We start from the raw sequence: 13,197 nt of genomic DNA on the forward strand, positions 1-13,197 counted from the left end.
GCTCCCAGTAGCCCAATTTGTGGGATAAAAATTGCCACATTGTTTAAGCTGTTTGAGTAAGGAGGTTTCTGTTTCTTGCAGCCCAAAGCTGCTGCTTTAAAAAATTGTAGATTTTACGCCACTTAAAATTATTACAAAATAATGTCTGTATTTCCCTATGCTGTGCAATATATCCTTGTTGCTTATTTATTTTATGCATAGGTAATTTGTATCTCTTAATCTTCCATCCCTATCTTGCCCCTCTCCCATTCCCTCTCTTCACTGGCAATGCTAGTTTGTTCTTTATATCTGTGAGTCTGTTTATTTTTTGTTATATTAATGTCTTAATTTTTTAGATTCCATATATAACATAAAGCATTCGTCTTTCTCTGTCTGACTTACTTCACTAAGCGTAATACTCTCTGTCCATGTTGTTACAAATGGCAGAATTTCATTTTTATGGCTGAGTAATATTCTATTTTATATATATATATAAAAATATATATATCACATCTTCACTATCCATTCATCTGTGATGGACACAGGTTGCTTCCATATCTTGGCTATTATAAATAATGCTGCTATGAACAATGGGGTGCGAGTATCATTTTGAATTACTGTTTTCATTATCTTTAGATATATGACCAGGAGTAGGATTGCTAGATCATATGGTAATTCTATTTTCACTTTTTTGAGGAATTTCCATTCTGTTTTCCATAGAGGCTGCACCAACTTACATTCCTACCACCAGTGTACTAGAGTGCCCTTTTCTCCACATCCTTGCCAACATTTGTTACTTGTAGACATTTTGAGGATAGCCATTTTGACAGGTGTGAGGTGATCTCTCATTGTGGTTTTGACTTGCGTTTCTCTGATAATTAGTGATTTGAGCGTCTTTTCATGTGCCTGCTGGCCATCTATATATCTTCCTTGGAAAAATGTCTATTCAGGTCTTTTGCCCATTTTTTAATTGGGTTGTTTGGGGTTTTTTGAGTTGTATGAGCTGTTTATATATTTTGGATGTTACCCTCTTACTGTTTGTATCATTTGCAAATATTTTTGGCATTCAGTAGGTTGTCTTTTCATTGTGTCAATGGTTTCCTTTGCTGTGTAAAAGCTTTTAAGTTTAATTAGGTCCCATTTATTTTTACTTTTGTTTCTTTTGCCTTAGGAGACAGATCCAAAAAAGTATTGCTACAATTTATGTCAGAGTGTTTTGCTAATATTGTCTTCTAGGAGTTTTGTGGCTTCAGGTCTTCCGTTTAGGTCTTTAATACATTTTGAGTTAATTTTTGGATATAGTGTGAGAAAATGTGCTAATTCCATTCTTTTACATGTAGCTGTCCAGTTTTCCCAGCACCATTTTGTGAAGACACTATCTTTTCTTCATTGTATATCTTTGCTTCCTTTGTTGTAGATTAATTGACCGTAAGTGTGTGGATTTATTTCTGGGCTCTCTATTCTGTTCAGAACAAGAAGCTTCTTAACATATATTTTAGCATTATTTTTATATCTATGTAAAGATAGATGTTAAATGTTTATTTTTGTATTTATATTAAGATAGATGCTAAATGATTATTTGAATGAAGGCAAGTTTAGGATGGTAATTTGTCACATTTTTTTCCAAAATGCAGAAAAAACTTTTACTCATGGTTATGTTGATTAAAATTATGTGATTAGTTCACTCCTGCTAGTTTGTATACTAAATCAGTTCACTTTTATTTCTAAGCCCGATGGCATAGAAATAAGCATTTTTAAACTTCTTTATATTCAGGATCTGAAACGATTTGATTCACCATTTAAAAAATAACCATAATAAAATCAAAGGAAACCAAAAAACTTAAGTGGAATATTTTATTAAAATATTTGGATATGTAATGAACATAAGGTTCTGATTCACATTCCATGAAAACATTCAGTATACTCAGTAAGAAAAATCATTTGTAAATGTAATAATTAGAGTGGTATTCTGAATCCCTTCTATTGTTACTATTGCGTAAGATGAGTTTCTATCAGATTTCACGGACTGGAATTTTCTGTAAACGATACACACGAGATCGTACTTGATCTTGATGGCGCTATTTGAGATGATTCGATATGGTCTCCGGGCTTCTTGAAGTTGCATCATATAATGCATTTGAGAAGGAGTACACAGAACTCTAAAGAAAAACACATTGAAAAAGTTACAATTTTGCATGAAAATAAGAGACTTCCTTACTTGCAGGATGCAGTGAGTTTTTAGTGGATTTTCACTGGAGGAATAACTAGAGCTTCCCAACTCTCAGTTCAACACCTCAGTTCACACTGTCTGCACCCCTGACACAGGCCTCGCCTCGCTGTCTGCTCAGCGTCCTCTGGGCATAGGAGCCACTGCCTCCTCCCTGGCCTGTGGTGGGCTGGGGAATGCAATGCAGTGGCCGGGATTTTGACTACTTCCTTCTATGGTGCTGATTTCTCTAAGTCTGCTATTTTGATTATAGGTAGGTTAAACAAAGCAAAACAAATATATATATATTTAAAAACCCAACAGCTTTCATTTGGGAGAATTATATTTTGCAGTGTATATTAGAAAATCTAAAATGTGGTAAGTTGTACAGGATAACCAACCTGATTCCTTCAGCAAATAAATTGCAAGGGAGAAATAAGAGAGAATGAAACCTAGAGATTAAAAGAAACTTAAGAGACGTGTCTGTGGATGCATATACCTTATGTGGATCCTGATGTTTAAAAACAACAGTAACAAAGTATAAAACCTGCTATTACTTAAGAGATAACTGGGGTAGGCTGAACCCTGACTGCATGTTTGATTTTGTCATGGAATTACTGTTAAGTGTTTAACTGTGGCTTATGGTTTTTAAGTTCTTATTCTGGTACAAGTGAAATCTTGACTGGTAAAATCAAATGATATCTGGAATTTGCTTGAAAACACTCTGGTTGACACCAAAAATGAACCATAATGTAAACTGTGGACTCTGGGTGATAATGACATGTCAGGATAGGCTCATCCATTGTAAGAAATATACCCCTCTAGTGGGGGGTGTTAATAATAATGGGGGAGGCTACGTATGTGTGGGGACAGGGATATATGGGAAATCTTTGTACTTTCTGCCCTGAACTGAAAACTGCTCTAAAGAAAATAAAGTCTGTTTTGAAAAATATCACCACCATTGTGGTGGGTGGAGGAAATGAGTGGCAGGAGAGGTGAAACAAGAATGACTGTGGGTTGATTATTGTTGAAGTTGGATGATGGGTACGTGTTGGTTCATTGTACTAGTCTCTCAATTTCTATATCAGAATATGAGAATTTTCTCTAAGACTGTTTAGAAGAGTATTTTTGAAGAAGTCTCTTTCTCTGTTATAATGTCAGGGAAGGTGCACTTAGTTTAATTAATACAAAGTCATTTGTTTCTGAAACAGTAGAAATCAAAATAGTGACAAAAGTCAAGTGATATGACAGGATTTCTTCTCAAGCCATTCTTAATGGAAGGAAAAAGCATATAAAAGAGGAATGATTAATAAAAAAAAGTGAAATTTAAAACATATTTTAATTCCTTACATCATTATAACTTTCAGATACTAAAAGTTAAACTAAGCTAAAGATTAAATTTTCTTTTCTTTAGTAAAAAAATGAAAATAGGTTTACATTACACCTTCCTACTTTGTCAAGAGGATACATTGCATTTGGTTTCTTAAATATGCATTTCTTTCTTTATTATCCAGTAAGTAGAGCTACATTTCCATTTTCACTCTGTGTCTTGACTGAATTGACAAAAAATCATCCACATTAATTCTCTCTGTGCTCTGGGAAATACCTTGCTTCTTGTCTTCATTCCCAGTGAAACAATACTAAAAGTGTGTATGATGTCATTATTGAAGATGTAACCCACTTTAATTTCTCCTTTCCTCTTCTAAGTTATCAGGTAACAGAAAGCAGAAAGTCAAGGGTTATGGTCGACTTCAACCACATCACTCAAAAATACTAGAACACACCTGATCTGACACCTTTGCTACTCATTTCCAGGACCAGTAACAACTGTTTATGGCCTATTTTTATTTCTAAAAAATAGGGGAAGATTAAAACTAGCTTTCTAGATGCTGACTTTAACAAGAGAATGAATTTGATACAATATTTCTAAAATCAGATGGAAGGAAGCTTTCAGACATAAGGAGCGGTGTGTCATGACTACGCTGTTTTATACCCAGGTGGAGGCCACGTTACCCAAAGAAGGGGAAGAGAGGTTTTGCTTCCCATTTTCTCTCTTGCCTACTTCACACCGCACTGATAAGGAGGAGCCCTAAAAAAGGCCATGCAAGACGCAACGCACTTTGGTTTCTCCTTTTTCCTTCTAAGCGATAAGGAGGTGGCCCCCGCAGCCCACACCCGGATTGAAGTCAAGCACTGAACGTTATCCTCCTTTTTGTGTTTGGGAATAAAGCATGAAGAACAGTCAGTGAAGAGTTACGGTGAGCAGCTGACTCAACTCTGTGGGTTAAACTGATACTTCCCAGATTTGTCAGCTCTCTTCGGGGATAAACAGTGACCACAAAGCCATTGAACAGTGAACTGTGTCTACAAGCAGACTGAAATGGAAACTGCTCATTGCCTGTTTACTAGAGACTGAAACTCTTTCCCATCCCCAAATGGAATACCTCCACTAAAACCTATCTCTGAGCCGTGATGTGGGAACATGTCCAAACAACACTCAGTGTGTGTGTGTTTGTGCACATTTGTGTGCTTGTGTTCCCCATTCTGAAACAATATGGTTGCCCATTACCACTTACCTCTGTTTTCTCTGGGTTGCTCCCGTTCCCGTAAACTGGATTAACAAATGCACAGTGAACACTTCTTTTCCTTTTCCTTAAAACACACAGGGCCACAAAAAGAAAAATAAGTACCGTACTGAAATGCACCAGAGGACATTTTCAGGTTGTTATCTGGTGGAAACCTTTGAGAGACAAATTGTCTAGCGAGTGTACTTATTTTTATGAAGGCATTTCCGTAAGTAAAGACTTTTTTTTGCAGGACACCAACGCAACCACGTTCCAGAAAGCAAATGCAATTTGATCTCTGAATATTTAGATCCAAATGAACCCAAGCACGTAAAAACGTTATTCTTAAAGTTGATTTCTTAAATATTACTCAAGTAATGAAAAGGGTACAACATTAGAAAGAACAATGTAACATAAAGCCGAACAGGTTATAAGGAAAGGCCACGTTGAGGTCCCACAGACTTGAAAAGTGTCAAACTGTCTTGTGTATTGTGTGGACTCTTCCACGACAGGGTCCATCATAAAGATCGTAGCACAGGAGTCATAGTAGTTAACATTTTAAACAGCAGGTTTAAACATGAGTGTTTCTAAGAGATCTTTATGTTAGTGTTTCCTTTCATGAATCACAAGGAGACGTGCCCTTGGTAACTGCACACATTGGTCTAGATCTGTGTAATTTACTTTGATTAACTGAGCTCCTAAATGACCATTTCCTTCCTATACTTTAGTTATTTACGAGTCAACAGACTTATTGGAAGACAACGAGCCCTGGCATAGTTGGTCACAACTGATGAAGAAAAAAATGCTCATCACAGGAACGAAATAAATATAACCAGATAACTACATACACCCTGTTGAAGATACAAGGAAAACCCTACACATGCACACGCACACACACATGCACACACACACACACACGTACAAATACACATAGTAGAGAATGGAGGACCAATTCCAGAAAGGTTGCCAGTGTCTTGAGGAGGCAGCCAGGAAGAAAATAAATACAATGCATGAATATTTTTGCCTTATTAGAGTATAAAGACAATATTTGTTAATAACATACTCTTAAATCCTAAAAGAATAGGTGGTAAAGAGGAAGCTCTTACTGATGTACTCTTTGAAAAGAAATTATCAGAGATATGACCTCTTATTTCATCTACCAAACTCCATGGTCCGCTCCTAAAAAGTAACGGTATTAGCGAGCCCAACAGCGTAAACCTGGGTTATTGGGTTGGCTGGCAATGCATTCTCCCTGTAGATTCAGTGTCTTCTAAGCTTCCTGACCTCCACTGTTTCTATGCAATTGGCTTAAATATTTAATAGCTTAACCAGTTGGCCCTCATTGCATCTACATTTTGGTTAATGATGAAGAGGGTCATAGCAGCCATTTTTGTGTGTTATTTTGTTAAAAAAAAAAAAAAAGCAGCAAGGATATAATTTTAATTGGATGAGGCAACAAATAAATTCCTTAACAACTAATTGAAAGTTTATGAGTTGCTCTAATTAAATTGAATAAGTGGTGTTTGATTCTTGGCCTTTTCTCTCTCCAAGACTAGTCAGCGTTCAGGTCTCAGAGCAGGAAACTCAGTATGTGGCAAAGTTAGGGCATGAGCCTAGACGGGGCTGCTCTCAAAGCTGAAACTGGGTGGTAGGTGAAGGGCCATTCTGAAATGTGTCAAGATGTGAAAGCAAAGGCTGGGACAGGAGAGACTGAACATGGAGGGAGGATTCAAACAAGTGGAAACTGGGAAGGAGTTAAAGGTGGGACAGCCACAGACACCGACAGCTCAGAAAAATTAATCTCGACTGAAATCAGGAAGCAGAAGGAAACCCAAACCATAAGACGAGACAGGACAGATGGTCCAAAGGCTGGGCAGGCCACCAGGCACTGAAGGGACAGGCTTGGCTGTCAGCTGGATAGAAGTGAGGCACAAGCAACACAAAAGATCTTGATGTGAGGTGATTATTTTTGCCTTGAATTGCTGGGGCCCCAGATGACCTAAACCAAGATTGGCAGGTGGAAGTCAAGTAAATTGATCAATTTTCCAATCCTATTAATTCAGTATGGAAGCTACTTTTCTTCCAGAAGGATTTTCAGTCTTAAATAACTTTCTATTAAAATGAAGTGGCCAGCCTTTAGGGACTGGGTGACTATAAAGAAAGAAGGGTGATATATAAGTCTAAGGACATGGAATTGTCATAGAAGAAGAAAGGGTCATGGGATGAGTAATGGAAGGTGAGCAAATTATGTTTACTTCAAGTTATGTTTATTGGCGATCTCAAACTTTTATTCTCCCAGGTCACGGGTATGTCTCCCAATAAAGGAAATCTCTGAATTGTTGGGCTTGCTTATTAATGTCTTTCCTACTTAAAAGGTAAAATATTACCTACTACCCATAGATCGACTAATTTCTCATGTCAACTCCATACATTTATTATTTCAAGTTCTATGATATTAATTTTCCACCTTCATCAACTATATAAAATTAATATTCAAACATAAACAATTTTACTTAAAATGATGGATCCTGATACGCGGAAAGCAAAAATGTCTGATTATGAAGTTTTCCTGCCAGTTCTGTGGTGCAATGATATTAGGCTAAAAAATGCTATGTTCAACTTACTGTACTTGTCATTAGGCAGATGGCTCTTTAAGAGCTGGGATTTCCAAGAATGGAACCACCTCCTAGAATGAGCAGGGCACTGACTTAGAAGTTCAAAGGAAAGGAAGCTGCCTGGATCACCTGAGTTTTCCTCACTTAAATTATCAGTACCTTACATTATGATTAAGCTCCGGCTACATCCAGTATGTGCAGGCACTGTGTAAGGTGACATCTTTAGGAGGCTAAACAGAGATACATCAGTGCAGAACTAGGATAATTCCGATGTGAGTTTCCAATTTAAATTTAGTGTGCATTTGGATACCTCCAAAGGAATTGACTTCATGGCTTATTAACTAACAAAATTGTTTTAGCGTTGATTAAAAACATGAAAGTATTTACAGTAGATATCTCAAATTATTGTAGATGGGCAATGAAGAAAAACAAAAATAAGACAAATATTCACCTATGTTGCATTCAGTAAACATGGCTTTGAGGTAAATGCTTATATTTTATATGTTATAATAGATTTATTAAATTATAATTCACACACCATACAACTCAGCCATTTAAAGTATATAATTCAAAGGTTTTTAGTAATATTAATTTTATTAACTTAATTATTAATTTAAAAAACTGTGGTTTTATATATATATAACAAAATTTGACATTTTAACCATTTTTAAATGTTTACAATTCAGTGGCATTCATTGCATTCACAGTGTTGTGCAACCATCACCATTATATATTTCTAAAACATTTTCATCACCACAAGCAGAAATCCTATAGCCATTAAATAATAGCTCCCCATTCTCCCCTTCCTAAAGCCCCTTGTGACCTCTAATTCACTTTATATCTCTATGAATTTACCCAGTCTAGGTACTTCATGTGAGTGGAATCATACAATATTTATCTTTTTATGTCTGGCTTATTTCACTTAGCATCATGTTTTTAAGATTCATCCATATTGTAGCATGTGTAAGAAGTTCAGTATTTTTATGGCTGAATAATATTCCATTGTATGCATGTGCTACATTTTGTTTGTTTATTCACCTGATGTTGGACACTTGAGGTGTTTCCACCTTTTGGCTGCCAAGACTAATGCTGCCATGAACAGTTGGCATGTAAGTATCTGAGTGTCCATTTCAATTCCTTCGGGTAAATAATTAGGAGTGGAATTGCTGGGTTATATGGAGATTATATTTTAGGTCATGAGGAAGCACCAAACTATTTTCCATGGCAGCTGCACCATTTTACCTTCTGATCAATAAACTATGTGGGTTTCTATTTCCCCACATCCTCACCAACACCTTGTTATTTTCTATTTCATTATTTTTGCCATCCCAAAAGGAGTGAAGTGGTATCTAACTGATAAACATTTTTATCTCTAGTTTCGTGGAGCTATAAAATCTTCACTAATTAAAACTAAATTATAATGCTAGTGTATGAGAAAAAATATTATGCCAGTGTTTGGTCAGTTTTAGGGTAGGAGTCCAATTGCCATTTAATGTAAACTTCTTTAGATGAAATAAGTGAATAAAACTTTATCTAGGTTAAAAGAAAAACAAGGTGACAGTGAGCATAGATATCACTCTGAATGTTGATGAATGGCTATCAGGGGAGTGACAAAGCAAGAATGACAAGACAATGCCTGAGTTGTTTTTATTGACAAGTCTACACTTCAAAATAAACATCTACTTATGTGCTTTGCAAGTTTATTAATTAATAATTTTAATCTACTTTTATAATTTGCTTAATGAGTATATCTTATTAATTTTATTTACTAATTAATTGTTATTTTTGGTTGTTCTTAGTGGTTTACTTTCTTTTTATTAACAACAGACATGTTTTTCTCTAACTTACTAGTATGTCATTTTTGTGTGCCTAAGAAACTGGTCAGGCTTCACAGTCAAATCCACCAAACACCCAGTCCTATATTATTAACACCTAGTATTGTAAAATTCTACTGTAAAAAAATCTGTCTACTAAAAAGTATGAAGAACTACACTTTCTGAAACTGGGCAATCATAATGCAACTATCAAGGTGATTTGAAGGGATAAATATGATCACTGATTTCCCAAAAGATACATGCTGGGCATGTGTGTATGGCAGAATTTGCTCTCATGCTTCCACTAAAGAATTGATTTCTATATTTGTTTCTAAATGCTGAAGAACATTCTAAGGTCCAAGAGATAACTGTCCTAAGTGCCTGAAGGAAAATGATGTCTATGATGTGCTGACCCACTCCTTAAGACGGCGGGATGCTAGAATGCTGATTATGTTATTTATCACTTATTTATTTAAATTTATCCAGCATTTCTAGGACATGTACTATCTATCGACCAAGTACTGTGTTAGGTCCTGACTTACAAACTTGATCAGTATATGATTCCTGCCTCTAGAATTTCTTTTTTAGGGGGTCAGCTTACCAGGTTTCTGTCTCTTAGATGAAATTACATTTTTTTTAAATGCCTACCACAAGTAGATGCCCACTAATAGTCCAGTGGTGTTCTCTTTAACTTCTTTTCCCCCCTCCTTTTGCCATTTATATCTTCTTTTAAACTTCCTACTTCTTTCTCTTGACCCCAAAGCCCTGGATCTATGAAAGGACAGTGGGATAAAGGAAAAACATAAGGAAGTGGCAAATAATATTCACTTAAAAAATAGATTTATTTATTGAGAGTTAGCAAGGACCTTTGTGATCATCCTATTCATGACTTTTTTACAGATGGGGCAAATGAGATTCATTCCCCATTAGACTGTAAGTCCTCCAGAGGAGAAAGACCTTGTCTAGTTTACTCTTCTCTCCATCACAGCACCTAGTGAAATGGGAATCAACTGAATGTTTATACGAAGGATAACTTAATGAATGCATATAGTCCAAAGACTTAATGATGGAACAAAATCCACTAACTCGCTCTCTGCCCTGTTCCTCCATGCCCAGCAATATACTTCATCAACACCCAGGCAGAAAAGACTTCCATTTTCACTGTTGTTATCGTGGAGTCACATTTGTGTTTAGATCTCTTTTCTGCTTAGCCCAAGACTTTAAGTGGGCTGGGAACCTACTTTCGCCCTCTCTTTCCATTTTTTTTTTTTCAACTAGTTAAATGTCAGCCCACAGGAGTAGCTTGGAGGCTTTCCTGAAGATAAGCAGAGTAGAACAGAACAGGGATGGTCCTTTTATCTATTTTATATAAAAACAGAAAAAGTCATATTATTGGAGAAAAATCTAATTGGTTACAAATAACTCATTTTACAATATTTGAAGGATAAAGGCCTGTGTTCCTAATATCTCATACGTATCTCTGAAAAAATGAGAGGTTTGAAATATGCATGTATGAGTATCAGGGTCTTGACATGAATTTTTAGACTATGAAGTATTTGAGTTGTTACTACTGGGGAAAATGTTTTCCAACCATAAAAGTACATGTGACTTTTAAAAAAAAAAGAACAATCCATCTAAATTATGAAATACAATCATTTGACTAGTGGATATGGAATTCATTTATTCTGGGAGTCATGCCTATTATATTAAATTTTGCTTAGCCTGATTATGGTGAATCTGGGGTGTCCCAGAGAAGCAAATCTCAATTCTACTCTACTCATTGCTACCTCTGTCATTTTAAACTCTTCAATTAGTTTTTTCCAAATGTTTCCAGTCCTAAGACTTTCTATGAAGTCTTTGTGAGTGTGCTAATCTTTCAGATAAAAGGAAAATGTATTATAAAATCCTAATTAAAAATAAAATATTTCTGGTTCCTACTTGTACTCATATCTATTTTGAACGTTCATTAAACATATTCCTCTCTGTCAAGAAGACATATTTTTAGAAATGTTTGTTTCTTAGCCAGAGTACTAACAATGTTTTTCTCTGTCTCATTATAAAACTTAATGAGTGATGCTCTTTTTTTTTTTTAATTTGTTTCCTGATTTTAGAAACTATAAAAATGAGTTTTTTTGGTTTGTTCATTTTTAACTTGTAGTAATAGGAAGAGACTGGTGTACCGTGTGTCTTGTGTAACTGTCGATGCCTCATGATTCACATAACCATCTTTCTTTTCTCAACCTTAGACAAGTTTTATTTCACACCTGGTCTCTGATCATTTCCAGTCCAAATTTTAGCCTGTTTGAATAGACTGTTTTTCAAGAGAGGTATCATGGATTTTAAAATTTAGACACTATTTTGTTCCTTTAATAATGAGGATAGATTTCTGGCAGTTTGCCGAGATAAGCACATAGAGGAATATAAGACAAGATGAGAAGTAGATAGGAAGTTGGAGAGAGGCACTCTGAGGACTGGGAAACAGAGCTGAGCCAGAGGTGACAGTACAGGAAATGGGTATGCAAATCTCCACATTCATTTAACATAGGACACAACTTTGACTTTAAGAATCTCTAATGCAAATTGTAAAAATTTAAGCAAGACAGTAAGTTACATTTCAATTTCACTTTCAAAAAAGCAAACATAAACAAACCACGTGCTTAGACGCACACCATCTCCAATTCAGGTGAGAACACCTTTATGATATGCATTCTGTCCCTACAACCTAGGCTAATAAAGTAACAAATCCCCACAGCATTATTTTGGAGAAAGCAGCCATAGATTCCACTAGGTTGTTTCAACAAATATCTTTGAAAATATCAGACTGAAACTATACCAGATGGCTGGCTCATCAGTAATAACTATCTAGGTGAAGATGGGAGCAAAGAGTCGGGGGTGGATGTAATGGAACCCCCGAAGTACCACCGTGTCTTAGAAAATTTGATTGGGGGGGCATTTTCAATATGTTTGTGTTTTTCATAAAAAAAGCCAGCACTAAGATTACAATCTGTGGTGCATAATTACAGCATGGCACATTAAATCTGTTTTAAGAATCTATAGATAGAATAAAATTGCACAACATCATGAGGCATTATAAGAAAGAATAAATTGAGTCTATTAAATCAGTCTTTTCTCATTGAATGTATACTCCTGTAAAATACTGTTATTATCTGACCACTATTAAAGAAAAAAGGGAAGAAATCATGAGGGGTAGTAAACAAAACTATTCAGATCTATAATGGTCTCTACTTTTGGCAAGATAAAGACTTAAAAAATAATGAAAACAAACAATCTGTAAGAAAGGAAAGAAAGAAAAGCAGCAAGCCAGCCTGACAAAGCAGGGATAATTTAGAGGGCATGTCCATGAGCTCAAGTTTTCATTTTCCAGTCCTTAAAAAAACAAGCTGAACCAAATGTTTTGGGTGAAAAAGTTCAGAAAGAATTGGGTTTGCAAACATAACCAGAAATGCCACAAAAGGGAGAGGAAAGGATTAATCATCCAGGGTCACAAAACCAAACAACTGGGACACCAAATTTTGCTAAACTCATTCACATGATACAGCAGCTGCCCTGTTTTTCTCCTACTCTTTTCAGGCAGGAAATAAATATCACTGACCACAAAAACCTGTCACTGTTAATGCGATCTCACTGTGGCAGAGTGCTTAAGTGGGAACATGCCCAGGAATATGGAGGTAATTAGTATGAATAAAGCTGACCCAGGTTCCCGTAGCTTAACCCCGAGGAGACCCCATGCTGTCAATGGGCGTGCCGTCTCCACCGGCCTCTCCTCCTCTGACTGCAGTGTTAGCACATTCACAACCACTTAACGTGACCCAGATGCAGAGCTGCAGCAGCGCTTTGGAAATACATTTGATAGCACACTTTGAACATTTGTCTTGACCTGGCAAAACTACTAGGAGTCAATCCTTAGGAAATAATTAGAGAGGAAGACAGAGATTTATACAGAAAGGGGCTCATCACAAATTATTGATAATAAGGAAAAATTAGATACAACCTAAATG

General features: G+C 36.0%; 1 protein-coding gene across 1 annotated transcript in view; it reads right to left on the reverse strand.

Moving 5' to 3' along the window:
• Positions 1-1,829: 1,829 nt before the first annotated feature.
• Positions 1,830-13,197, reverse strand: part of MALRD1 (MAM and LDL receptor class A domain containing 1) — a 365,316-nt gene continuing 353,948 nt past the window's right edge. Inside the window, exons 29-30 of the mRNA XM_032474166.1 lie at positions 4,762-4,837; positions 1,830-2,138 (exon numbers count right to left, since the gene is read on the reverse strand). Of these exons, the coding sequence (XP_032330057.1) occupies positions 2,058-2,138; positions 4,762-4,837 (157 nt within the window). The 3' untranslated portion in view covers positions 1,830-2,057. The remainder of the gene's footprint in view (positions 2,139-4,761; positions 4,838-13,197) is intronic.

This window comes from Camelus ferus, chromosome 35, assembly GCF_009834535.1.
Source record: "Camelus ferus isolate YT-003-E chromosome 35, BCGSAC_Cfer_1.0, whole genome shotgun sequence".
In the NCBI taxonomy this organism is placed as follows: domain Eukaryota; kingdom Metazoa; phylum Chordata; class Mammalia; order Artiodactyla; family Camelidae; genus Camelus; species Camelus ferus.